This window comes from Lineus longissimus, chromosome 2, assembly GCF_910592395.1.
Source record: "Lineus longissimus chromosome 2, tnLinLong1.2, whole genome shotgun sequence".
Classification (NCBI taxonomy): domain Eukaryota; kingdom Metazoa; phylum Nemertea; class Pilidiophora; order Heteronemertea; family Lineidae; genus Lineus; species Lineus longissimus.
The window spans coordinates 2466021-2493142 of record NC_088309.1 but is presented as its reverse complement, the minus strand read 5'-3'; the positions used below and the strand labels follow the sequence as shown (position 1 = coordinate 2493142).

The window sequence follows — 27122 nt, the reverse complement described above, 5'->3', positions numbered from 1 at the left end:
AAACGAGACTGCAAGCCAAAATGGCTGGTCGTGCCCATGTGGATGTAAGCGAGCGTCGATTAAAGCCAATTTATGGTACCTAGATAATTCTTTCAACGATTTCTCTTTACCTCATTTGAATATCCATTATCTCCTGAATGTTCATGCAAAAATTCAGATCTGTAACTCTTGTTATAAAGTTTTCTGAGCCTTAAGTATTCTGCCGGTTCATGAATTTCTGGCGAAATATTTTCCCGCATACATCAGTACACATTCTCTCAATCTCTGTACACATGTATCATCATGTATGTTGTAGTCCTGCGAGAGGCCAATATAAATGGGCTAAGAGTAAGACTAGATTATGAGTCAGTCCAATCCATCATAACTGATCAACCTTTTCGAAAAAGTCTGTTTGGGTGCTGACCGTCACCAGTGACCATGCATTAGGCCTCCAGGGGGCAGGAGCATGAGGAGTAGACCAGAGTTGTGCGTTTCACATCATGACCTGGTCTGGACTGGAATAAAGTCAAGGTGGCTTATGGCTTGCATTGGCAAGAGTCAGCTTAGGCATTCTAATATAAGAACACGAGTTTACAATCCCCGTTCACTGCCCAAAAGGTCATCACCATTTCATCACTTGACTAAAGAAGCGTCACTTTTTAATGGATTTATAGTTGAATGCGATCAAACTATGTCATTTCTGATTGGGGATTGTAAATTTTCACCCTAATGTGTTCTGAGTGTGGGCATTTGATTTGTTTTAGTTCTGATTCATCTTTGTCAAAAAGGCCTATTGAGGGTGTCTTACTCAGGGTGAGCGGGTTTCCTGCCTACCGAACCTAAGTCTTAGGATTTGAACAACTGAAAGATGAAAGGACATGACTCTTTCCTTTCTTGCAGATTATCTTGACAACAAGAACTACAGGAAGGCAGTACAAGAGGCGGACAGGGTTTTGAAAAAACAGAAAGACCTACAATGTGCCAAGGTAGGCTTGGACTTGATTCCCTGATTCACTCCAGTTCTAGGCCATGTAAAGAAGAGCTCAACACCCTGCTCTTTGTCTTTCAAGTCTTTGTCAAAAAGCTAATTGGGGAAGAGAAAGTTTCTGAGGCATTTTCAATTAAACAAAGGTGTTTACCAGCACTTTTGCGTTGCCAGCCTGACGAGATTTCTTGCAGAAGCATTGACTCCTAGTCCTATCACTTGAAGATAAACATTTTGGGCCAAATTCATAAAGGGCGTTTAGCTTAAAACAGTGTTTAACTACTGAATAGACAGATTCTGGCCCTTCATGTAAATCTTCACAGAATATGAATAGGCCTTGAAACTGATTAGAGAGAGGTTGTACATGTCTAACCCTTAAACGCCCTTTATGAATTTGAGCCTATATCTTCATTTGGTCACGTACTTTGTATCAAAGTGTACATGTATTTCAATCAAAGGAACAGCCTCTGCCAACTGCTACATCTATGAACTTGCACTATTATATATTACAAGACCTTTTGATCTAATCCTGGCCAGTCTTTCTTCAAGATGCAGCAGCTTGGTGTAAAAACATGCCATTAGTTTATACACGTATATTTTGATATGCCAACCTTCAAGTGTCCTGATTGGTTTTTTTTGCTGCTAATGCAGGTTCTAAAAGCCCTGGCTCTGTTACGGCAAGGCAAACATGATGTGAGTGGGAAACTACTGGAAGAGGTTCATCACCAGAACCCTACAGATGATGCCACACTTCAGGCTATGACCATTTGCTATGGAGATATGCATAAATGTAAGTATGCAATCTGTTTTTCAGGTGACATGTATGCTTCAAGAGAACACTGGCCATGAATACTTTTTCGATTGTAAATCCGTCTTTATGACACAAAAATAGAAATGTGTACATATTCTTCTGATTTTATGTTTTATTTACCACTCTTACAATGTAAGTGGCTAATCTCGTTTTCTCTTTCTTTTCAGTGGAGCTTATTGCAAACATGTTTGAGAATGCGCACAAAGCCAAACCTGACAATGAGGAGCTCCTCTCGGCCCTGTTTATGGCCTATGTAAGGATGGGAAACTATCAGAAGCAACAACAAACTGCCATGGCTCTTCATAAACTCAAGCCAGAGAAGAATCCTTACTACTTCTGGGCGTTAATGAGCATTGTGATGCAGGTAAGCAGCACATGTATAGTTCTTGGCGGGGTAAATATAATGTATTTTTAGTATTGGTGATTCTGAATGGTTAATTGCTCACCATGTAATGAACAAATTTAGTTCGTGCAGCATCTGGTAAGATCCTTACAGCGTGTGAAAAGTGGCTAGTCAAACTAGGCCTACATTTGCTGACTTGCTTGCAATCATTGTTTTATCAGAGGTCTGTTTGTGTCTTTAGGCCCACAGTGCAGGGGAAGGCAACAAGAAGATGATGTTCCTGAAACTGGCAGAGAGAATGGCACAGAAGTTCATCAGTGAGAAGAAAGTCGAAGCTGAGGCAGGTCAGTGGTGCAGTGCAGTTGTCAACGAATGTTGAGTGAGAGCTGAGTGCAAACCTGGACAGTGCTAACTCCCCATTGGCCATGTAGAAGGATCATTTACTGGCATAAAAATGTGATTTTGCAACGTTTGAGCAACCAAGACAAGTGGTGCATGGACATGTAGCAGTGTCAAGGTCATGGGGTTAAGGATGTGGCCCTGTTTACCTTGAGATATCTATTAATCTTTGTTTTCAATTATAATTTCAGAGGTTCAAATGTACCTTATCATCTTAGAATTACAAGGCAAATATAAGGAAGCTTTGGAAGCATTGAAAGGGCCTCTGGGCGGTAAGTTATTCTCGGTATAACCTTGGAAGTGTCAGCTTTGTTGGATTGCTTACTTATTGTAGTTTTTGAGGTGCTGTAGTTGCTACATGTGGTGGTATCCTCCGTCTCATACAAGGTCTGCAAACATACCAATATCAGCTCTGCATTTGATGACAGAATACATGATTCTTATTTTGCATCCATGAACTAACGGAACCAAACTCATTTCATTTGTTAGTCTCAAGGGTGTCCTTTATAGAGATGTTCTACTGTATATGCATTGTAAGTCATGTCAGTTGTCTTCAGTGAGTATTTTTTCTCATCTTTTCAGAGAGAATGACCAGTGAACAGAACTTTTCCTTGTCGAAGTGTGCAGACTATCATTTGAAGTTGGAGCAGTGGGCTGAGATGAACTCTGTTCATAAGAAATTACTATTGGATAAGTAAGTAGCTCTTGCTTGGGTCTGGGGTTGTCTGTTGGGCAGTGCTGGAGTCTAAATCAACGAGAGTGTTTTCCTGCTTGGGTCACTACAGTGGCGACTACAATTCGCTCCAGCAAATATTTGGTAGAAGTACAACCACTGAGGGGATTTCAGAGTTGGTAGATCACATGAGTGATTGGTCTTTGGCTAGGAAATCCAAGAGACTGTGAGTTGGCTGGGTTTCTCTGCATTTATCATATACCAAAACACAATGATTTTTGGCCATTTCTGACTAGATATTGTCTGATCGTCATGAGGTGACGTCATTTACATGTAATTCTGAGCCCAAAGAAGATATTGTTGTGTCGATGGGGCAGCCTCAGTGACCTCTCTTTGTTTGTGTACATAACAACTTTCAAGTGCTTCAATGTTTGTTTGATATTTTGCTTCAGTCCCGACCACTGGACCAGCTGTGAGGGTTACGTCACATCGCTATGTAAACTGATCAAAAGTGGATGGACACAGGATGAGAAAAGGTTCGTGTGGAATTGAACTTTTATCTTGACTGTTTTTGGTTCCAAGTGTTGCGTTGGCTTGAAAACAAGGACCTGCTGGTGCTTGTTTTCCTTGTAAAGAATCATCTAAAATAATCCTTACCTTACCTCCTGCAAACAATGGGAGGTAAGAGATATTGTCTCAAAAGTGATGGATATTAAGCATTTGTTTGAAGACAAAGACTTCTCATTGGGAAACATCAGGAAAGGTCGCATTTTGTCTGCAATTAGATGGATGTGTTTTCACCTGTTGTTGATATGTTTTTAATCTCTGAAAGTCTCTTTCTCATTTTTTCCAATTCTCTTATCATTGCAGTGAAGAAAGCATTGACGCAGACTACACCATTGAAAAAGCCTTGCAATTCTTTAAGGACCTAATAGCTCAGTCTGAGACAAAGGAACACCCTATACGAGGTCCATACTTGTCACAGCTGGAACTTTTATGCCAGCTGAAGGAATCAAATATAGATGATAGCTTATGTGGTACGTATTGAATTCTGATTATCTATTCATGAGCAGACGGTCATGACTTGGATGGATCAGTGCCTGCCATGAGAAAAATCCACGGGCACCATCAGTCACTCCCGCAACCCTTTCCACGGGCACTATTTTTTTCACTCCTGCCAGCTGTCCAGCGAGCGGGCCATGCCAGTAAACGGGCGCGATCACGCCCGCGCCCGTGATCACGCCTGCGCCCGCAAATTACTGCCAGGAAACGGGCGCGATCACGCCTGCGGCCGCATGAGACGCCTGTAAACAATTCCAGAGTAAAAAAAATTCTGGGCAAGTCGCAGGACTAAGTCATACTGCCCGTCGGGCATGGCAATTTATTACATTATGAACAAGGAATTTAGACAAAAAACTAGTTTTATCTGCTATGCACTTTTTGCAGCCAACTCCCGGCGAAGAAACATTCTCAAAACGCAATCCACTTTGTAATGCTTAGTTCCATCCTGATTCGATATGCCATTACCGCGCACTGCAGCAACCGCCAACTATAGCGAAGTGTACAGCCTGGCGTGCACCCAGCGCTAAACGGCATAATTACCGCGTTGAGTGAGACTCTAGATTTCCGCGAAATGGAACTCTGGATACCGGGAAATGAATCACGATCGTGCTGGGAATCGGCGGGCGTTATCGCGCCGGTGTTTTTTTATGACGGGCGGCACGCGCCCCTCAAGTGTCCGGCGAGCGTTATGGATAGCGCTCGTGCGGAATAGTTTACGGGCGTTTGCGGGCGCGGGCGTGATCGCGCCCGTTTCCTGGCATGGACTGATGGATCCTCTTCCCTGGCCAGAGAGGCAGTCAGCAGGCCAGTGGCCCCAATGTAAGAAGATTTGATTGACTTTTACAGTGTTTGAGTAGGCCTCCCTATAGATGCTGACACTTTTGATACTTGTATAAAAATATTTTGTGCAAGGTCTACATGAGTAACTTGAAATACTCTTCTACTTTTGCAGATAAACCATATGACTTGCTATACCAGTATTTTAGCAGATTTGGCCACAAGTACTGCTGTTTTACGGATATGAAAAAATTCTTTGTATTATTGAATGAGGAAGAAAGACAAAAAGTAAGTTTTTTGTTGTTGAACCTCCTCAGTAAACTGCTTTGTTCTGCCTTCATTCGCAATCAAAGATTATCGTCAGCAAGACTGAAAAATGCTGTTCTCTGGTTTCAGATAATAGACACGATAGGAAATAAATATGGTCTACGGTCGGAGGACGGTACCCTAAACACTGCCAGTGAGGTAAGTTAACGTTTGCACTCGGCCACTCCCTCTATAGGTAAGGTCCGCAAATCAGTCTGCAATAAAATTCTATATATATCACTTTCTGCTGGAATAGTTTATTCATGAAAGGCTGCCATGTTTTGATGAACCTGTTCAGTGAACTTTTGTGATTGAGGCATTTTGAAGATGTCACATTGCTAAGGTTCGGGAACCCAAACTTCAGATGTTCATGTTGGGATGTGTCTTGGGCTGTATCTTGGAAAGTTTGACCTCTTTGACCGCCAGTCTCATGCAGCTACTTGCCTAAAATGTATCTAATTCTTATGCATGTACTTTTTATATTGTGATTATTTAGTGATTCATACAACTTAGTTCCTCCATTGCAGACAAAGGAAATGCAGCGGCATTTGACCTACTTGAACATCTCACGTTATTTAGGAAAACATTTAGAAATGGATTGTGATGCCAAACTGGCATTGTCTAAGGAGTTGGTGAGACGGCACGAAGCTGGCCTCCCGTTTGGTAAGTGAGCAAGCATATTGTGAGAAGACTACACATGAACGCAATTATCTGGGAATATTTGTAACTTTAATTCAAGAATCTACAAAGGTGCTTACAATCGATAGCATTGTTTAACATACAACAGGAAGGAGAGATGTGTAGATAGAACACTGCTTTTGAACCATTCATAAGTACAATAAGCTATGATTTCCACAATATGCTAAAAATGGAAACTTGCATAGGATGCTCGGCTAAAGATGCCACTTTTGTTTCTCTTTTAGTCTTGCTGTCCTTGTGGCAAGTCATCCTGCAAAAATCCCATCAATTCCAAGCAGAAGCTCTGATGAAACAAATAGGAGTATACTGTCTTCCGTTCTTGTCCATTTGTTGTCCTCTCCAGTAATCTTGTCCCTGTGTATTCACATTGCAGGCGTGGGCTTGTTACATACTGATTACCAGCCAAGTGATAACTACATGCTCCTGGCCGTTGCCCTACTCCATGATGTGTACAAAGACAAGGGTAAGAGTCCGACTCACTCTTTATATTGTAATGTTTTTCTTTCTGTTTTGCCTTGATTTCATGAACCCTATGTTAGTTACAAACGTTCTCTATAGGGGGCAGCGTAGGTTGGGCCTCCATTGTCTCAGAGAAGTAGTTAGCTACTTTGACAACAGATGGAGTATGTGAAGCCATAAAAAGCCTCAAAACAACACTAATCATTTCATGCCTGATATTTAGGAATATGTAACAGTGTTTACCGTTATAATTTGCCGGGCGCACTGTGTCGCACCAAGGGAGAGTGTCTGTCATTGACAGTTACCAGCCAATAAAAGACTTACATGATATTTGTTAGCTATAATTGTCCATAAGTGCGGTAGGAACATGTTATAATAGAGTTACAACAAGTAAATTAACTAATCATATAACTGGCCATTGTTTCAGTTATTAAATGACATGGCAGTAAATCTGATAGTTTTGTTTACACTCAATTAGTGTTGCTTGACAACATGAGAATGCTATTATCATGGTACCGGTTACATGAAACTTGTAATGTGTATTTTGTAATAGCAGAAAGCCCCGTGGCAGCAATTTCCTGGTGTCAGATCCCTCTTTCAGTAGTGAATTTTGCAATGTAATTATTACTATTTGTTGAATCAGCAGCTTCACAGTTAAGCACCTAAATCTCTCTAAATGTAGTTTACAAATCAGTAAAATGGTGTGCTCATTATGTTTATAAGCTGCGATGATGTCATCGTCATTAATGGGAATATTTGGCAGGGATGTTTTTGTAGCAGCATTCACAAAAAGACCCTAAACTGAGTGTGCTTTAAGTGCATCAGAAATATGCTACAAGTCCATTCTATACACCATAAAATATAGAACATTCGTCGCTGCTTGAGGTATCTCAAACCAATTCCTTAACGCCATGGTGTGTTGCCAACTTCAACCCAATTTGCTCTAAACCGCTCCTGTGGTTTGTAGTAACTGTTCCATCTACCTCTTGAGTTTGAATAATGAGGCTTATGGGTTTTTTCTTGCAACAGTTCACTTTGAAGCATGCAGCAACCCAGCGGAGTCGTGCATCAATCAAGTTGGCAAGGGCGAGGAGGTAGAGTGTACGTACCTGGTGCTTGTATTGGCCGAGGTCACCGTACACTGAACTCATCACCGCAATCAGATAGTTTATGATGAGTAAGGATACAATGAAGACATAAACCATGTGAAAAATCTGCATGAGCATTAAGCCACTGGGCTCACAGTCTTGACTTGTAACAGTGACCATGTTCAACATGATTAAAAAGTTAGCGTAGAAGTTCTTCCATGAATTACAGTTGGTAAAGGGACCGCCAGTCTTGCAAAGGTACATGCCAAGGGTCTCAAATAAGGTCCAGAAGACCACGAGTATCCAGAAATATAACACCATGAACTGTACCAATGCAATGACCATTTGTTGGAAGCCTATAATGAAGAAGCCTACAACAGGGAAAACTTGGGCAAAGTACAGCAATGAAAACAGAATGAAGATACGCTGTATTGTCATGCATATTACCATGGCGAAGTACACAGGCGGATTGTACAGTGGTGCAGTCTGTAAAAGTGCTAAACCTATTCCAACACATGCAAGGCCAAACTGTAGGACTCGGAACACCCTAGTGTCCACAATGAAATGAGTCCTGTCGGGTTTCCCTTTGAACTCATTGCAGTAGTTCTTTTTGGCTGTTAGGTTTAACACCATCTCAACCACATCGAAGAAAAGGGTTGGAACAGCCATCAAGATGTTAAAGGTTCCAAAAAGTGTCTGTCTTGCAGTTTCAGGCTGAGCAATTAAGTCCTTGATGATTTCCATGTACATGTAATCAACTGTTATATTAGAGGTTTCTGCCTTGCAGGCTGTAGCGTGAAACTGGTCAGCATAAGCACGATCATAGACAAAGAACACAATAGGATAGACTGTGCGCCACATCATCCAGACTCCAATCCAAATCCAGAACTTAAAAACTTTCCTCTTTATCCATTCTTGAATGACAGGAATGTCAAGAATTCCCGCCTTGTCAAAACCTTCTATTTCATTGTAGCGTATGTAGTCCAGGAAATTCAAAGGGCTTTTATGACGCCGCTGGCCGCTGGATGATTCGTACACTGACAGATCAAATTCACATGTCAATATCTTTCCTTTGTGTGACATTGTCTTGAGGAAGACTCCTTCAGTGTAGAGGATTGCCTTGAAGAGGCTGTAGCAGCGCATCTTTATAGCAACTTCAAGTGGGCAGTGTCCGTCTTTCAATTCCTTCAGTAAAAGCCTCTTTCTATCCTCAAAATTGGTCATCTTCTCCATGATGTGATTATAAATTTGGAGACAGTTGTCTTCGATTTTGGGGCAGGTACTACTCGTTGCAATTAGAATGTCCACAATGCCTCCCCCAAAGTCGTCTGCTTTGAGTATATCTGCTCCAGTTTCAAGCAGAAAGATAAATACTTGAACAGAGGCGTAGGCTGCAGCAAGAGTTAAAGGTTTAAACACTTTTAATTGTTTCACAATATGTTTTGAAATTTCATTCTCCTTTTTTGTCTTCTTATTTTTCTTTCCCAGGTTATTGTCTGTTTCATCGTCTCTGTATTGGAAATCCCCATTGAGAAGTAACTCTTGGTATCCTTCCTCTGTGGCAGTGAATATCAAAGCAACTTTGTCAACATCATCATCCATAATCGCAAGATAATAATCCTGTATGGAAAAGATACCATGTCCTATCTCTGTCACATCAGATTCATGCTTTTGATCCATGTTGTTTGGGTGGATAACATTCGACATTTTGGAATTGTTTTGGCTCATGACCATGATAGCATTGTCATGTTTTATGAGAGATTTCGAATGTTAATCGCATAGTTGCGTCAATATATCCAAACAGCAATAAAAGTCCTTGAGAGCTCATGTTGTAATCCGAGGTTCAGATATCTAATAACCCACAAAACTCACCTCATCACCAACAAATGTAACATTTGCCTCTGTTTCTTTCCTATGGAGTATCCGGTCTAGTCTCTTGTGAGAGTACATCCTCACTGCAGTCTGGTCACAGATTAATGGCTCAGTTAATAGTCACTCGTTCCTGGTCCTCTGGGCTCATGTTGGGACTTAACTAAATATTGATACATGATGTCACCTAGGTAACCTGTCATTCATTTCATTCGTGTAATAATTATAATGATACACCCATCTAAGTATTTACGCAGCTCTCCATGTGTGAACTGCATTAGTATTTGAATTCATTTATTTTGATTTATCAGCTTTAGTTTTACACAAAAAAAATTTGATGTTCGTCTCCAACAAGCCAGTCCTAATAGTTTTGTTTAAAGGTGTATTATAAGAGATTGAGACAAACAAGTACCACTGTTTAGAAGCACTTTGGTTTCTTCTCTTGCTGTCTTGGCTCTGCCATCATCTTTGATCATCCATTGCTTGGGTTTCTTCTCTTGCTGTCTTGGCTCTGCCATCATCTTTGATCATCCATTGCTTGACTTTATAGTGATTATCCTGGTACATTTGTCATTTCTCTTTCCTTTTCAAGATCTAATCATTACTCTCAATAATCTTGTTCTTACAATCTTTCCAGGTGAAGATAAGTACCTTTGGCAGGCTATCGTACAGTTAGAAAAAGGTCTCAAGCATAGTCCATCCAATTTCAAGTTCAAGATACTCTTAATCAGGTTCTATTGTACTCTAGGTAAGTGATGCTTCTACTTATTTGTCAATAGAGAGGGTAATGGACTTGACTCACAATAGTGCCACAGTGAGGAAATGGCGGAAATGTCCAGATTTATGAAACCCATATGTTTATTCTACATTCATGAGTTATGTTTACTCATCAAATGTGGTGTGATATGAAACTTTTATGACCAATAGTGCGATATTCCATTTGGGAGGGCATTCCATTAGTCAAAAACGTATAAATAAATTATGCCATTTATGTTGTCGGATATGAAAAAAACAAGTACCAGTAACACGGAGTCCATTAGTGTTAGAACCTGTCAGACCAGCGGCAACTTCTGTCGACATTGGAATAAGTGGCTGCTGCCGGAAGCCCAGAATTTTATTGATATTGTCAAGGCAAATATTGAGGTGTGACATTAAGGGGCTTTGGTGTTGGTTTTCCTGTCTCATGTAGTGTGTACTTGTTTAAAGCATCATGGGGAAACCTGCGACCTCGTGGCCCCATTCATTCTCTACAACCATTCGCAAGTCATTTGAGTCATTTTATGCCCCTGTTATTTCTAGGTGACAGCAGTTCGGTGAAGTCTGTTGGCACTGGGAGGAGAGCTTAAATAAGCAATTTCATTAGACTTGTCCCATTGCCGCCTGACCTTGAATAATAAAAATGTAGGCTCTTTTTGGTGGCCACTCCACTGCTACAGCATCATGTGAAGTGGTTGTAGTGTTGCTTGACTCTGTCAGACAGTCTCAGGAATAGGTCAATAAGAACAATGTCAATCTAAATATATCCATTATACGTGCTTCCCGAAATTGGTGGCTTGCATTGGAACTAACTTTTTCCCCCTTGTCCGTCATTAAAGGCATTCAAGTGTGTTGGTCAACCATGACTATCTCCCTTGTCCCTCCACCATAAGGCCTAGTTTCTCCTTATGACATCACTATTTCGGACACTCAGCACCCCATTTCTGGAAAGGTGTATAAGACATGATTTTTCTTCCAGGTGCCTGTGACCCAGCCACAGATGCGTATGAAACATTGGAAATCAAACATATACAACACGATGCATTGGGGTGAGCGACACTCGTGCTCTCATTGTTTACAAGACTTTGTCATTGTTGTTCAGGTTGACTAGAAAAGCACCTGTACTACGAATGATTAAAACAATTTGTGGGCATTGCAGTAAATCTATTGACAAGTCAATACCTTCTGATAGACCTTGATAAAAATCGCCGTGCTCATCTCTTTCAGTTATCTTGTGAGCAACCATGTCTACCGACTGGGTCATTTCCTCGTCGCCTGTGCCATATTTGGAGGGATGCTACGGTTCTTCACACTCAATCATAAAGATGTAAGCTGACAAGTTTTGATTGAACTTCTACAACACGTACGCTGAATTTACCATTTGACTGTTGTAAGCACAGTCTTATTTTTACCAGTCGTTGTCTGGGATGTCAGATGCAGTGAAAACAGCAGTAAGCCACAGTACAATGCTACCCCTAGGATTAATCTCACCTTCTTTGAACTCCTGAACTTCTCTGACAAACTTATTTGTCAAATAACTCATAAGTTTGTAACTTGTCTTGCAGACCACAGATTATCTCATTTCTTCGTACAAGTATGGCTCATTCTCGAAGGTATGTTCACAGGCAATGACACTAAGATAAACTGGAGCAATAGGGGGCGCATGTTCTAGTCTATATTAAACAAAATTTGCTGTGGGATGTTCCACTGCGTTACCCAGTTCCCTTCAATGTCATTTAATGCGTTGATACAACGTCATGCTCTGAATAACGTGTCCTAGTACATTATGTCATGATGTAATCAAACAAGATGATGTTCCGGTCTAGAATACCATCTGTGTAATGAAACCGTGTATTACCGGGTGTTGAACTAGTGTGAGTTTCAATTGCCCAGGGCAAACGCAGAAATGGAAATATCATCCTCATGTATTTGTGTTTCAGATTCACGAGTTTGTGAAGTTCCGGGAGCGCCTTCAAAATTCCATCCAATATGCTACTGCTGCCGTGGAGAGGTTGATGCTCGACCTTCTCTTAGAAACCGATAGTCATGATGCCACTGAACAACACTTTATAACGCTAGAGATTGACCCGGAGAATGGTGAGTATACCCGACTCAAGGTGATACTACTCCATAGACCCATGTAAACAAATTAGACCCTTAAACCCTGTATGGAATAATGATTACTCCGGAGACATGTTGTGATATATTTTGGGATCCTTTGGTGTAGTAGATGAGTTATTGGTGTTTTGTCTTGTTTGCAGATAAGACAGTGTATGAAGATCTCCGTGACAATCGAGACTATGATGTTGTTGTGATACCAGATACTCCTGCCAGGTTGTTAACTGATGAGTTAAAGAAACAGTCATTTGAAGAAGAGGTAGGTCTATGGGCCGGATAACTGACTGAAGCCACCAGACATCAGCTGGTATATCAGGCTTTCACCCCAAATTGGACTCCGTTGGTTGTCTTTCTGCCCAGGGAGTTCAAATCCTTGCATGAGAATTTGGACTATCTCATATTTCTGTTTTTATAACTGTTTAAAGTTGATCGAATGGATGATTCTGTGGATGACCCCTATCCAGGAGCACAGAGAGTAACTCGAGTCAGACCCTCTCCTAAAACCTACGGTCCAGATGTGTTTTTGCTGGGATATATGTAACATCAGCAGTGTCAGCCTGGTATAATAGTTTTCTGTTATATTTTTCAGTAAGAACTACTAGACAATGCCTGCCAGGATGCTGTATCCTGTACATTTCTTTCTAATCCTGATTCTCAATTTTGTGTTTCAGAAAGTGTGGTTAAAAACGCGGAATCTCACAGTACGGATGATAGCGGCAGCTCTCCTCCTGAACGGTCCAGTAATCAGCACAACTGATGAGGATGGTGCGACGGATAACAGTCGTATCTCGTATAGCAACGGCGATAAGAGCGAGAGTAAGAGTATGCATGAGACACTCAGAGATCTGATGGAGCAGATGAAGTCTCATCTTGGTGAGATCAGAGAGGAGTATGCAACGCTGCATGAGGTAAGTGTGTGCATGTTGAATTCAGGCCTGTGTGAGGAGAAAGCTATGCCAATGTCTAGAATGATCTGTTGATGGATGAGCCTTAGTTTTGGTTGGACTGAATATCGGTCATGTGGACCATGTCCTGTCACTACCTCTCTGCAATTTTCAAAGGATCATTGTACCTGTGGTTTCTTTCAAATGTTTCTGCTTTCTTACCTCACCATATTGTTCTTTCAGTACCCCCTCTGTGGGCTGTTTCGGACACCGATCTCCTCATACCTGTCTGACTCTATAGGGGATGTCCTGCTGGAATATCTGGAGTCTGTGCTGTATGTATACCGGATACATGAAGATAGTGCCAAAAATGTATCTGAAGCTGAGGAAGCAAAGCTTGGCACCCTATTGTGCTCAAAACTAGAAAGTAAGTTAATTTTGTTTTTTTGTCGAATAGGTTACTTTGAAATTAGAACATGAGTGAGATGAGGACTTCTTAAATGAACTTGTTTGAAGGACATGCAAGATGAATTAACAATATGCATCCAAAACTTACATGTAAAAGTAAATAAAACTACTCATTATGATTGGAAGGTCAATTCATGAATTCAAGAAGTGAGATTCTTTCGTGGATCATTTTGGAATGCTTCAACTTGTGATGGTCTTTCTTTGGCCAGATTTATTGTGATACTGTAGTAAAACTTTCTGTGAATTTTGATTTCAGACATCTTAGCAAATTACCGGGAAGGGATATTTGTTAAAGATAATGAGGAAATGAAGTTCTTACCACAGAATCTAGAGCGATTGGTGCTCTTTGCTGAGGTGAGTGACCAAAGATTACGAACAAATCCAGAAAAGTTTGATTTCATGACTTCAGTTTACCTTGTGAGTGTCTTGTATGAAAATACAGACAGTGTAGTACTCAAATTATACAATTTCAGTTGCCTTTTCCCAACATTTTTCCCTTCCACTTTCAGTTGTTCAGTCAAGTGACCCTTTTGGTAGGATGCTGTCATAAATTGTTACAACCACTGAAGGGGTCACAAGCAAGAAGAGGCAAGAAGAAGCGTGAAGTCACCAACCCAGTTGAAGTGGTAAGTTAGGAAACTCAGTGTTGAACATAGCTTAGCTAATCATTCTGTGCAAACGAGAGTCACGCAATATGCTCTAATCAGTAAACACTTTAAAGTGGGCCTTTTCAGACATTATGGCAAGATGAAAAGTTTCACGAGGCCGATTCTAGTAGTCTTACACCCTCATGAAGTATGACCTGGCCAATAAAGTAGGAGCTGGGGAATGAAGAACAGAAAGAAGTTCTAGGCAAAGCACACCGCAGTGACAACATAACTCTGGGGCTTTATGGTCACAATCTCTCTAGGACTGCTGATTTTCTTACCGAAAATGGACTGACTGTCTAGCTTGTTGTTCCAGAATAGTTAGATTCTCACTCTGTTCCTTTTCAGCCTGTTACCGTTACTCACCTTGGCGAACTGATAGGGAGCTTAGACAACATTGCTGATGCTTACCAAGCAGTGCTACGCCAGTCGGTCACAGATATTTTAACATCAGAAATGGATAAATTGACTTTGAAATGTGCTGACCCTGACTTGGAGGTAGGTTGAGAATAAAGATTTCACTGATGCATAAAAGTTCTCTTCTTAATATAACCTCTGGTAAGGTGGTTAGGGGTGTTCTGTAAAGTTTCCAGGAGGCTGCGAAGGTAACAACATGACTGGGTCATTTAGATATCTAATAACTGCTGAGAATGTCATAGACCAGTTAAAACTCCCTCACTTCTGGCATTGTGGATCAAATGAATGCCCCGTTTTTCTTGCGAATCTCTTGATGGTCTCATTGTCTTTCCAGGGTGACAGTATACTGGAATTAGAAGTCATCCAGAAAGTGCTGAAGAGCTACAACCAATCAGCGAAGGAACTATTCGACCTTATGAGCCGGAAAAAGGCCTATCTTGCTTCACTCAAAGACTGATTGTCCAGTCCGCTTTGCAAAACAGGTCCTCTGTTGTGCCCACATATCAACACGCATAAGGGAACTGACTTTAATTAAATACACTCTTATGGACCATAATCACATGTGTATGATACCCAAGGTAGTTGTTATTTCATGCAGCATGGGCATCATATATGTGGGTTTTTGCCTTTTCCTTAAACCCTGCATATATCTTTAAACTAACTGATAATATCAGATGAAACCAGAGCTTGTATACTGCCATTCTTTGGCTTGAAATGTAAAGATATTGTAAAGATTTAGTCGGGGAGAATACGACTTGTCAGTAGCAATCATCTGGTGGAGATTCTGGTCAGTGTCCAGTTTCGATACCTACCCATTCATGTTCCTGAAAAGTTGCCTTTTTAGGTAGAAAATGGTCATTGTCATTGTGATTTTTAATCCGAGCTCATCTCTTTGTAAAAGACAGTTGATGTGAAAAAATATGAACGTGTCGGGAGCCTATGGTAGCCATCTTGTTATCCTTGGACCATCTTTGTAAATAACCAATGAATTAACTTGTTTTATTTATAACGTGACTTGAAATGGTGCCCCTTTTGTAAAGTGATTCTTGTACAAGAGATATATTTAGCACTTTGGTTCACGTCATGATAATGTAGTAAGGAACTTGGTCCTTTTGTATTGCCATTGATCATGATATGATATGTTTATAACAGTAGAATAATAAACTCTTATACTGCGAAACCTCTTGTATGATCTTTGTTTCTGTTCCTGGTCAAGGGTACAAAAGGAAATCAGATGCAGGCAATGGACTGATTTGTTGGTATCTCATCGTCTTCGGTCAGCGCTGTCACAATCATCCTGATTGCATCTGGAATATGTGGTTTTGGAGTGGAAGACCAGGGAAGATTGCCATCAGACTTATTTGTTGTGAAACAACCGGGCTTGATTGTTGCGATGTGATTATCAGCTTAATTCGAGCTTTGCCTGCTGGCGAGATCAGTTTCCATGAATAGGAAATAGCCCAACCTTTCCTTGCCTGCTGATAAACATGCCTTCATAAGATAGCACTATTCAGTGTGCCCTAAATCTTTCCATGGCATGACCTGAAGGGGAGAGAACCATGGACTCGCTGACATCGCGCCCAAACGGCTTGATTCTTGTGTTGTTTTGCCTAGAGAGCTTCATCCTGAAGTCTCAAGGGACAGAAAAGAGCATTGACTCCCAAACATCACACCAATATGGCTTAGTTGTGATATTGTCCTGTCTTGAAAGGTACAAGGGAGGGAAGAGGATTGTCCTGCCTTGAAAGGTACAGGGGAGGGAAGAGGACAAGGACTCTCTAACGTTCACTTCAATGTACCTTGATTGTGACGTTGTCCTGTTTTGAAAGGTATATCCTGAAGCACGGGTCTGTCCAAGGATTCCCCGACATTCACTCCAGACACCTTGATTGCAGCGTTGCAATGCCCATAAGGTACATCTTGAAAGCACAATGGAGTGAAGAGAGCAAGGACTCCCGGACCTTCACGCCTGTGATGTTATCATTCCTTGAAAGGTACATTTCTGAAGTCACAGGACCAGAAGAGAGCAATTAATCCTTGATATTCCAAAAGGTTTTATTACAGCAGCCTGATTGTGACGTTGGCCAGCCTTTCCAGCTTCATCTTGAAGGCAGAACGGACAGGAGAAAGCAAGGACTCCCTGACATTCACGTCATCCTTAAGGAGCATGGAAGGGAAGAGAGCAGGCCTTTAAGACATTCAGGCCGATGCGGTTTGATTCTTGCATTGTCATTTAAAGCAGTACAGGGGAAAGGTGAGAGGAAGGAATCACTGACATCCACACCAATACGGCTCGATCAGGGCGATTTCTGCCTTGAAAGGTACACCATGAATGCAAAGGGGAGACAAAAGAGGAAGAACTCCTTTACAACATGCATACGGCTTGAGTTCGACATTGTGCTGCAATGAAAGATACATACTGTAGGCTCGGGAGAGAGTAGAGAGCAAGGACTCCCTTACATGCACTCACTTCCCGCTAACGGCTTGATTGTGACATTGTCCTTGAAAGTTACTTGGGACAGAAGAGAGTCATGGCTTCCTGATGCTCACTCCAATAACAAAGCTTGATTATGACACTATTCTGCCTTGAAAGGTACCTTCTCAATGCACAGGGGATAGAAGAGAGCAAGGACTCCCTGACGTTCATGCCAATACAGCTTGATTGCGACATTGCCCTGCCTTGAAAGGTACACCTTAAAGGCACGACAGAGAGAAGGGAGGCTTTGTCATGCATTGACAGGCACATTGACAGACGGGCCTGATTTTGACATAGTCATGCCTTGAAAAGTATCAAAGGTAAAGGGCGAGGTCCAGCAGTTGTTCCAGGTATACATGAAGTACCTCCAGTACACGAGTTACTTCAAGCGGGCTACTTGAATTGCCAAGAAGGGTACTTGGACCTGTCTGAAAGTGCAATCTTTACCCAAGGCAGAATATTTTGCTGGTGTCACAGGTTACGTAAGAGAATTGCTGCATCAGAGTCAGAGAGTACAGTCTTCATCACAACAAAAGACAATATGATATTTAATGTCAATGATCTTTTATTTTGAACAGAAAATACAGCCAACAGAAGTAAAGTTTACATCAGCACATGGGCAACTAATTCATTTTACATGGATCTCTCGTGCCAAGTAAAAGTGGTCACAGGCACCATTGTACTCATTTCAGGCCTGCTAGCAAAAACAAGTGCACATCCATGAAAGCAGGCATTGGCTAATTGAGTCCGCTTTTCTTATTTATACCGTGTGCTGGATGTGTTTTATTTTTATACTTCGAGATTGATAAGACCTAGAACATGATACTGACACAATAGTCAAAGATGTCTTTTCATTGAAGTATCAAATGCAAAGGTCACGGACAATTTTAAAGCAACATAAATCTGTGCTCGCATAACAAATCAATTCTATCCAATGACAGAAATGATATTTTAAGGTCCAGAAACACAGATTGTATATATATATTGGACAATTAATTTGATTGAAATATGATATTTGCAGGCTGTTCAGATTTCCAAAGACGAAAAATATATTTTTTTAGAGATTATTTCGATGAGGTTTAGTTTTTTATGAATACATCATGGATTTATGATTTTATCAATGAAACTTCTACAAATTACTACATACATGAATACAATCAAACGCCACCAAAGATGAACAGTGTTGGTCTAGGCAGTTGTCAAATTAAACCCTATGAAATTCCAGAATGGCTGACAAAGCTTCTCACTTCCTCAAATAGTAACCAAAGCAGACACGATCCAAATATCTTCTGATTTTAAGCAATAAAACATGTTCAGAGAGTCTACCTGGGTAACTGTTCTATCTTTGGTGGTTTGATTTCTGCAATAAAATGCTACATCATAATTTGATACGAATACAAATAAAATTTTTGGAATTATTTTACATAAAGCGTTGTACATGTATAAACAACAGAATGATACACACCTGCCTACAATTTAAATACTACCACTTCTTATCTTTCAAAGATCACTGAGTGTTCAGACTGAATCATAGTTTTTGGGCCCATTTCATTTAGTACTGGGTGAAATCCTAGTCCTATGAGACACAGTGGACTGGAAGTAATATATGAACTACAGTAAACTAATGAAGTTGTTAATTGTTCAACTACTGAGTTAACAATGAGCAATTTCCGGCTACAAATTTAGGGTGTATTTGAAATTTACTAAAGCGTGTTTAAACTTCCAGTGTCCCTCTTGCTTCAGTGCATATCAACTTTCTAAGAATTCCAGACAATCTGTCGAAGTTTTTTGTTGTTCTTTTTGATGAAGTGCTTGACACTACTTGTCTAGCAACAAGGACGTCCAAATAATCCGCTGTGAGAGCCAAGATGGTATGCCAATGAGACGGTATTGCCAAGAAGGGTCAGGATACCGATGTAACCGAAAGCTCCTCGTCGACGCTTGCTAGGATCTGCAAATGACAAAACACGGTGATTAGCTACAGGATGTGGACATTTACTTATGAAAGCAACTACAGGTATAAAATTTTCGCAACTGACCAAAACATCGCACAGTTTATTCACAATACTACAGACATGTAAAAGCAGCCACTTGTAACATTTACAAACACAAAAAAGCATGATGTGATGCAGCTTCTAACAAAATCTATATCACTGGACTAGAGGTATTAAACAACATTTTCTCATATCAATTTCATCAGATACAGTTCTATTTTCACTCACTTTAACTCTGGCTGGGCGTGCACAAACCACTAAAGCCACTTGCTTTACCAAGGTGATATGCAAATGAGATTGACGCGCCAAGAAGGGCAAACATGCCAATGTAGCCAAACCCACCACGCATACGCTTTTTAGGGTCTAAAAATCAAAATAAGCAAAACATGCAAATAAGCTGGCAAACATTCATTGTAGAAGCAATGGAAAATATAATGCAGTAACTTAGACCATAACTGCCTTTGATCCCAAGGACTGAATGGATGAATCAACATTTATAAGTATAAAAACAGCAGTTGCAGCCAAACACAGAGGTACATGCAAGCGTAGCTCAGCTTACAGAAAAATTATAGACACAGTTGTTTTGGTAATGCCATGTGAGGCATTACCAACCAATTTCACAGTGCACTAGAGGTCTGGTGGTCAGCAAGGAACAAAAATTGCCCAAAGGAGTGAAGGTCGTAAAATTGAAAACAGAGAAAATGCCCTCCACCAATCTGACACCTCAGCAGGTTCTGGTGGTTTTGACCTCAGTGGTTTAGACCAATATCAAGACATCAACAAAATTCATTCATTGGCCTTTGGTTGAATTGGTAGTATCATGGTTCATTAAAGTCAAGACTGGCTAAAAGTGTCAACACCAGATATAACACCAACAACAAGTAACAATGAAAGCTCAAATGTTATGCGTGGGAGACTTGAACGTTGTAACTTCTTACCTCCAGAGCTGTAACCAATAGCATACGCAACACGGCCAGCCAGGTATATCATGCCAGCTGCTGCACTGATTTTCTGGAATATAACAATAATACGATCAACTCGAAACAGTCACAAACAGTTGTTGTCGTCTTCGATATCACAGATGTTCTATCAAGATTGTTACAGTGCAGTGTTGTCCATGGCACATTTTGGAGGGCCACTAGAACAAATATTTAGTATGATGCCATCAGGCTAATAAATGTCCTCCATCTTCAGTCTAAACTATTAACTCATTATTATACCAATTTATATAAGACCTAATCAGATAGATCTTCTTTAACTTACAGGATACTGCAGTCCACCAAGGAACAGAATCATGAGGAACTGTGGCTGGTTCTCTAAGCTGGAATAACAAACACACAGTTTAAAATAAAAGTTTTTTGTTGGCTAAAAAGTTCACAGTCCTCCGTCACTCATTGTGGGAGACCCTGCAACAGGATTATTGCTCGTTTACAGGACCTTTGACAATATGATATGGTTGACCTAAGTCATTGATTGGTGGCCATCTGAGGACTAAAAGTATGACTTACTAATTCTGGTGAGCCCTTTGTACACAGTTGAAATCATTATTGGTAGGAGAGTACAGAGCTGGGTACTGAAAAGTCAAAGGAAGACATTGTCATTGAAGAGTACCTAGGATAAGTCTAGTTGCAACATTTGAGCAGTATGAACTTCGCTGTTGCGCACTTTGGGTATACTCCAAGCAATGTTTTATGGCAAATTTTTTCAACAGTTCAATTTCTGACCACAAGGTCTCATTTCATTCTTTCTTTCTAAATTCTAAAACAGTTGCACATTTTCAAAAAGCTTATACCATACACGACAACATGCATAGCTTTAGGTACAAAAAGCCAAACTTCTACATGGTAGTGTAGATTCAGCTGTATGACTGCTGATATACATGAATATAGCTGTAAATGGCAACAAAAAAACATGCCAAGCAAAAAGTAAAAAATAACGAATAACAAGAATATTAAAAGGGAAATATAGCCAAAAGCTTGGGGTCAAATTGGTCATCTTCCTGAAGGCAACTGACATGCACAGTTAGGCTTGTCCAAGAAACTGCAGGTTGGAAGACTACAGAAACAGAAAGCATGATGACGGATCTCTGCAGAAACATCGCACTATACAAACAACCACTGAGCTGAGCTAAGGAATATTATAACACAGACCTGCAAAACCTAAACATACAATGCAGAACAAAAACATGCCAAGTGCGTGCCACAAAGGAAAGCCAATCATAAACACCTAGCGTAAGCCAAGATGAAAACCTTTTGGCCAATACCTCAATCTTATGTTCTTTCCTAGCTTTCATCACTTGTGACATGTGCCAGGCATTCACAATACCTGAGGCAACACCTGTCATGACAACAAATGCATAGCCATCAGGAAGCACCGTATGGATCTTAGAGTATACCACCATTTTGGAATATTACAATCAAACCTGCCTCTGAAAGTAAAATCATGAGAGATTAAGTTCTTCAGTAGTTCAATTTAAAATACTGTATCCCTATATCCTACCTCGACTTTATGCAGCTTCCTAGCCTTAACAACCTTGGACATGTGCCAGAAATTTACAAACAGACTGGCAACTCCAGAAGCAACAACCATCCAGTAGTCATTGGGGAGGACTTCATGCATCTTGGAGTACATTTTGTCAACTGATTGTAAAACGAGTGATTCTGAAATAAAATGCTGCACGGTTACAACAATCAAGATTAGATTAGGGTACCCTACAGCAGACTATGGAATATGGATCGGATGGTCATGGCAACAAACAACTGGCAACTAACTGAGAGCTGGCTTGTAATAGGCTCTTTCGAGATACGCCGGTACCACCTACTGACCTAGGCTAGGATCGGACGAACAAACCATCTTACAATAGATCTTCACGTTAGTGAGCAAGGACGCCAGACAATGCGCTTTTCTCTTCGCAAAGTTCAGCAGGAAAATCGAATTGTGTGTGTGCATACGTTGAGAGTGTGTGTAGTACGTTTGAGTCAGACTCCGAAAGAGCAAACGGCATCAAGTCATCCGGTGACCTACTTTTTGACCTGCACTCTGCTGAGGGCTACTCTTCAGTATTACTTTATAGTTACAACTAGTCTAGTCTACAGACTTCAGAAGGTCATTGATAAAATGGACCCAAACGCAGTAACCCAGATTGCGATATGTAAATGTTACAATTCCCTTTGTTAAATCGATATTAGCCCTCGCGCACAGTTACTTGATTTCAATATAACTTCATCTAAAAAAGGAAATTTGATGATAGTTTAAAGTGGCGAAACGTACCGACAAAGAAATAGAGAATAGGAATACCCCTGGCTTGTCGATGACGTCATGGAGCCAGAACGAGGCTGATAGGAAATTCCGTCTTGGGCGTGTAATGGGAATCAGGGTCCCAGGATATTACTATGCATGTGTCCTGTCTGTGTGTAGTGTGTGGGTGTGTGCCAGCTGACACTGACACTAGCAGACATTTTGGACCCCACAAAACCATGTACATGTTCAAACAAACCATTGAAATTATTGAAAGAAACCACCAGAACTTGGCAAGGTGCTGGTTGTGTCTGTCGTCCATCTCCTCCAAGAAGATCAAAAGATTGTTCACACCTCTCTCACCTATCAGAAAGATGTCAGTCATCAAACAGTTCACAGAGAGCAACGGGTGGCATCATATCAACAAATCTGTTTCTGCTCCTGGGACCAGCATCCTTGACAGTACATAAGAATGACTCAAGTCATGGACATTAGAAATAACTTTTATTTTGCATCAATCATGTCAGAACATTCATGCAAAACTCATTACAAGGTAAGGAGAGATAACTAAGGTATAACAGAAAGCTTACAGTACACCAAGCTGTTTCAATGCAAACCTGCATCATTGCAAACATGCAAAATCTTATCAAAATTAATGCACATTGTGTAATAAAGATGTCACTTTCATTGCAAAAACCATTAGAATTACAGCTGAACATAACTTCATACCGGTAGTTTAATCATGTACCCGAACTACAGTATGTTTCGTAAAAACCGGCGAACAAATTAACAACATGTATCACTACATGACTAGCACCTGATTCTCGTTGATGATAATACTGGTTTCAAAATCATAAAACGCAACCAAAGTTGGCAAAATGTTCTCATAACCTATCAAAATACATGTAGTCTTACAATGATGGTTAGTAACTACCACTTCGAAGATTTGTTTCGACCAATCCCTTCATTGTTCATGACACACCGCCTGAGTGAGGAGCTTTCCTATCCATTAGCAAGGTCAGTGAGGCGGCACTCATAGTATCCTGAGAGTCGTATCACCAGGAAGTCGAACAGCTGGACCACATTGTAGGCCAAAAACACGTTCAAATATCTTATCCTTTAGTATCCTCATGGCCGCTTCAGCATAATTGTTCGTGTTGTTACCTCTGACAGGTAAGTCATTGCAGTAACAGACAGCCAAGGCTTGTCGACGACCATAAAGTTTCTCACAGTGGGCCAGATAATTGGGATACCGGTTAGCGATTTCATCAGCCTGCAATTCATCATAGGCCCCCTGAAGCTCTGGAATACTAACAGCAAAGTCATCTTTTTAATGGCGAAAAGCAAGTGAGGGCGATGTTCCTTTCTGAAACTGTTCTTTCCTTCCCACAGGCCACAAGAATCTCTGTCGCTCTGCTTCACTGTCATCAGACAAGAACACCTGTGGTCCAAGTGAACACCGACCAAAGAACACATCTTTGGGTAGAGAATCCAAGTGGTTGGTGATTGCATTTTGACTCGACGAAAATGTAAACGCAAAAACGCCAAAAATGGGGCTGGAAATTTAGTGCTGGCTTGACACTTAATACCCGAGTAAGTTCGAGTAAGACCCGAGTAAACTTGGTGCTGGAAATATGGGGCTAGCTTGATTTGGGTATAGAAATTTGGGGCTAGCTTGACACAGCTGGCCTGAACCCACTGACGCGATTTGTCGCTTTGCAAAAATCGCTGGAATTGTCCGCTACAAGTCGCCGCGTGCCGAATTTCATAACCTGTTCCCACTAGGGCGTTATCTCTGACGATTGACATCGAGGTCGCAAAGAGTTCATTTAGACACCTCTCACAGATATTTGAGACTTGTCTTCACACGACCCAGAATCCGATTTAGACGATATTCTCGTCTTAGTGAAAGGACATGGTTTTTTTTTTTCAGTGACGATGTTTATTTTTCATCTCGGGCACCTGACTTAGTATCTCAGGCACCTAAGCTCAGTGCTAAGAAGATGGCCAACGAAGAGAATGATGAATAATATTTGAATCAGGATAGCGTACATCCATCCCGGCCTCGGAAAAGGCATGTCTTAGATCTATTGGAGGGGACAAAGTGGGCTTCGGAGACCTCCAGACTAGCATTTGATTCACATGATCAAGAGGCGATAGCTCCTGGGTGAGTTTACAGTAGGGACCAACACGTAGGATGGTAGCCGACTGATATGTCCCACTGGTGCTGCCACATTTAAGGTTAAGACAGCTCCTGGGTGAGTTTATAGTGGGGGGGGGGGGGGCTGTCCTATATTGATATATCCAGCATGTGCTGCCATTTGAAGCCCAGACAGCTCCTGGCCGGGTGAGTTTACAGCAGGGGACTATGAATATGACAGATCCAGCGGGTGCTGCCATTTGACGGTCGGACAGCTACTGAGTGAGTTTACAGTAAGGGCCTGTTATTCATTTTACCATAACAAAACATAAATAACTTCAAAGAAGTACTTTCTTATTATGTTATACATTTTTACTTCATTATTTACATCATACATTTTACATTTTATAAACAATATTTGATTGTGAAAAAATGGGTGAGAAAATGCAATTGCCTTTGCAGGCCATTCCCAGAAACTCACCCTTTTTATCACAGGTCAATGTTTTAAACCTTTCAAGCCATGTGCCCAATTCGAGCTACTATTACTATTAAAACACGCAACATGCTCACTGGCATGAGCCTCTGAGTTTTAAAATCTGAAAACAAACTTTTCCCAATTATAGCAAACAACTGGGATCAAGTTTAAAACCAGTGATCTATATCATAATACTATAAGGCGGCTCGCTAAAGTGCCATTTGGGGGTCGTGTTTCGTCTGGAAATTTTGCACGTTTGCAGGTGATATGTTATCCTGATGCAACGTCATGTTTATTTTCGGAAATTTACTTCAGCGGAGCAGTAATGAGGGATTTTTAATCGGACACGGTCAATTCTCCTTACAACTCACGGAAGCCAAGCCATTGCTGTTTAGTTATGCAGGGGATTAATGAATCACCTGCACTCCCACCCCACAGGGTGACTAACACCTTTGACTAACACTACCTGTTGAACGGCTGGCTGTAGGGGGGTGATTGGAACAGCCTGTACACGTGTTGACCTGCTGAACCAAGGTTAATGTTATTTTTCAATCCACGATTGTAGGCCTAGGTCACCTGATCTTCGAGATTTCGCGGGGAAAGAAATTGTAAACAAACGTATGTGTGCAGTTCAAATGTAAACAAAAATGTATTTTTGGTATTTTCGGTTGCTGGACTTGGGTTTTCCCGCAGTAAGGAGCTGGGGTCAAATTGGTGGTCTATTGTTTATGGGTGCTGTGTTAGCCAGAGCTAACTCGTGATAATGAAGGTTACCATGGTATGTTTATGAGCTCACCACAGCTCTCAATACTTGATCTGAAGAGGCGCGCTGAACCTGAAATGGCCTTATCAGGGAGCTGCTCACGGTGCTGAACTTCTAGCTTGCCTGTCGAGTAAGTGCCTTGCCCGAGACCTGCATGGCTACATGTAGGAGGAGCACGCATTTTAAAGTTATAGTAGTGATAGTGCAATTGGTTCGAGCCATTTGGAGGCCGACATGTGAAGGCCTATCTGCATGGGTACTCCTTCTCCGTATAAAAAGGCGCATATTGCTGACGAAGGAACGAGGCATTGCCTCATCATCTCTATCGGACCAACTGATATACTTTTATATGCACGCATACAGCACGCCACAGCTAGGTCCGAGTCTGTGGACAAATGGTTGGTTTAATTTGTCTCTTCGATATGGCTCCTTTGATATTGCATTAGATGTTTATTGCAATTCAATCTATTCAAGGTATAGCCCATTTGAACCTGCCTGCGCCACGGGTACAATGCTAGTAAGATTGTATTGCAGCTTCGCCATGGTTACCCAGGTGTGTCATCTTCCTGGAGATAAAGACCAGTGAGTGCCTAACCTTAGATACGTTGCGCCTACACCTACTGCACTCACTAGTCTCAATCCTATCGCTAGGTGGCTGCTGATGACGGCACTAACTGCCAGTCATGAAATAAACTAATGCTGTAACCCTGTAGGCCTAACCTACCTGTAATCTAGCTATAATGACCAACATGTACCACTGAAGAAAAAACAAAAATGCCAAAATATCTTTAAAAAATAAAAAATAATTGAAAATAATGAAAGATATGCCTATGTGGGGCAAAGGAAGATGACACAGTATGAAATGATATGAAGTTGAAGTTATCAACATACTTAAGTGGCTTATTTGATTCACAGACTATTTGAGAAAAGGGAGGGCGCTCCCAAGAGCATTCAGGCTTGAAAAGTTTAAATTACATTAGTTTCAAGGGTGCAAAACACACTGGGCCACAGTGAAAGATTATGTGCAGTATTGCATTGTCAAATACATACAGGTGATCTACATACAGGTGATCTACATACAGGTGATCTTCAAACATGTTGATAAATCACAATTTTGAACAAACATTTTGCCTAACAAATTGTAGCGTTGCATTACATCACATTACATTTGTGCAGTATTGCATTGTCAAATACAAACAGGTGATCTTCAAGCATGTCGGTAAATCACTATTTGGAACAAATATTATGCTACAATTTGGAACAAATATTTGCTTAACAGATCGTTTGCATAGCACTT

General features: G+C 41.0%; 2 protein-coding genes across 5 annotated transcripts; one reads left to right on the top strand and one right to left on the bottom strand.

Annotated features, from left to right (window-relative positions):
* Positions 1-20: 20 nt before the first annotated feature.
* Positions 21-15920, top strand: LOC135501082 (N-alpha-acetyltransferase 25, NatB auxiliary subunit-like). Its single transcript, XM_064792843.1, has 25 exons — positions 21-75; positions 880-965; positions 1616-1754; positions 1943-2139; positions 2360-2462; positions 2709-2789; positions 3100-3211; positions 3643-3726; positions 4061-4227; positions 5205-5317; positions 5426-5494; positions 5863-5998; positions 6408-6497; positions 10088-10198; positions 11186-11255; positions 11434-11533; positions 11772-11819; positions 12147-12303; positions 12468-12583; positions 12996-13232; positions 13452-13635; positions 13933-14030; positions 14186-14302; positions 14672-14821; positions 15075-15920. Exons 1-25 carry the CDS (start codon positions 21-23, stop codon positions 15195-15197), a joined length of 2943 nt encoding a protein of 980 aa, XP_064648913.1. The 3' UTR covers positions 15198-15920.
* Positions 15921-17758: 1838 nt separating this feature from the next.
* Positions 17759-22534, bottom strand: LOC135501064 (glutathione S-transferase 3, mitochondrial-like). 4 transcript variants are annotated; one of them, XM_064792814.1, is made up of 7 exons: positions 22481-22534; positions 21710-21870; positions 20719-20783; positions 20474-20531; positions 20149-20221; positions 19439-19573; positions 17759-19167 (listed from the first exon to the last, which is right to left on the bottom strand). In XM_064792814.1, exons 2-6 carry the CDS (start codon positions 21839-21841, stop codon positions 19440-19442), a joined length of 462 nt encoding a protein of 153 aa, XP_064648884.1. In that variant the 5' UTR covers positions 21842-21870; positions 22481-22534; the 3' UTR covers positions 17759-19167; position 19439. The 4 variants fall into 4 exon arrangements, with proteins under 4 accessions (XP_064648884.1, XP_064648872.1, XP_064648902.1 ...); XM_064792802.1 differs by lacking the exon at positions 21710-21870 and adding an exon at positions 21474-21638 and having other exon boundaries at positions 22481-22514; XM_064792832.1 differs by lacking the exon at positions 19439-19573.
* Positions 22535-27122: the final 4588 nt, after the last annotated feature.

Bases quoted from the DNA above. Each gene is read 5' to 3' on its own strand.
- LOC135501082 (XM_064792843.1), top strand. From the start codon at position 21: ATGGCTGGTCGTGCCCATGTGGATGTAAGCGAGCGTCGATTAAAGCCA. The intron at 5,318-5,425 runs GTAAGTTTTTTG...CTCTGGTTTCAG, and splicing joins ATGAGGAAGAAAGACAAAAA to ATAATAGACACGATAGGAAA. The intron at 12,304-12,467 runs GTGAGTATACCC...TCTTGTTTGCAG, and splicing joins AGAGATTGACCCGGAGAATG to ATAAGACAGTGTATGAAGAT.
- LOC135501064 (XM_064792802.1), bottom strand. From the start codon at position 21,611: ATGGTGGTATACTCTAAGATCCATACGGTGCTTCCTGATGGCTATGCA. The intron at 20,532-20,718 runs GTAAGTCATACT...TTGTTATTCCAG, and splicing joins CAAAGGGCTCACCAGAATTA to CTTAGAGAACCAGCCACAGT. The intron at 20,222-20,473 runs GTAAGTTAAAGA...GTTATATTCCAG, and splicing joins TTGGTGGACTGCAGTATCCT to AAAATCAGTGCAGCAGCTGG.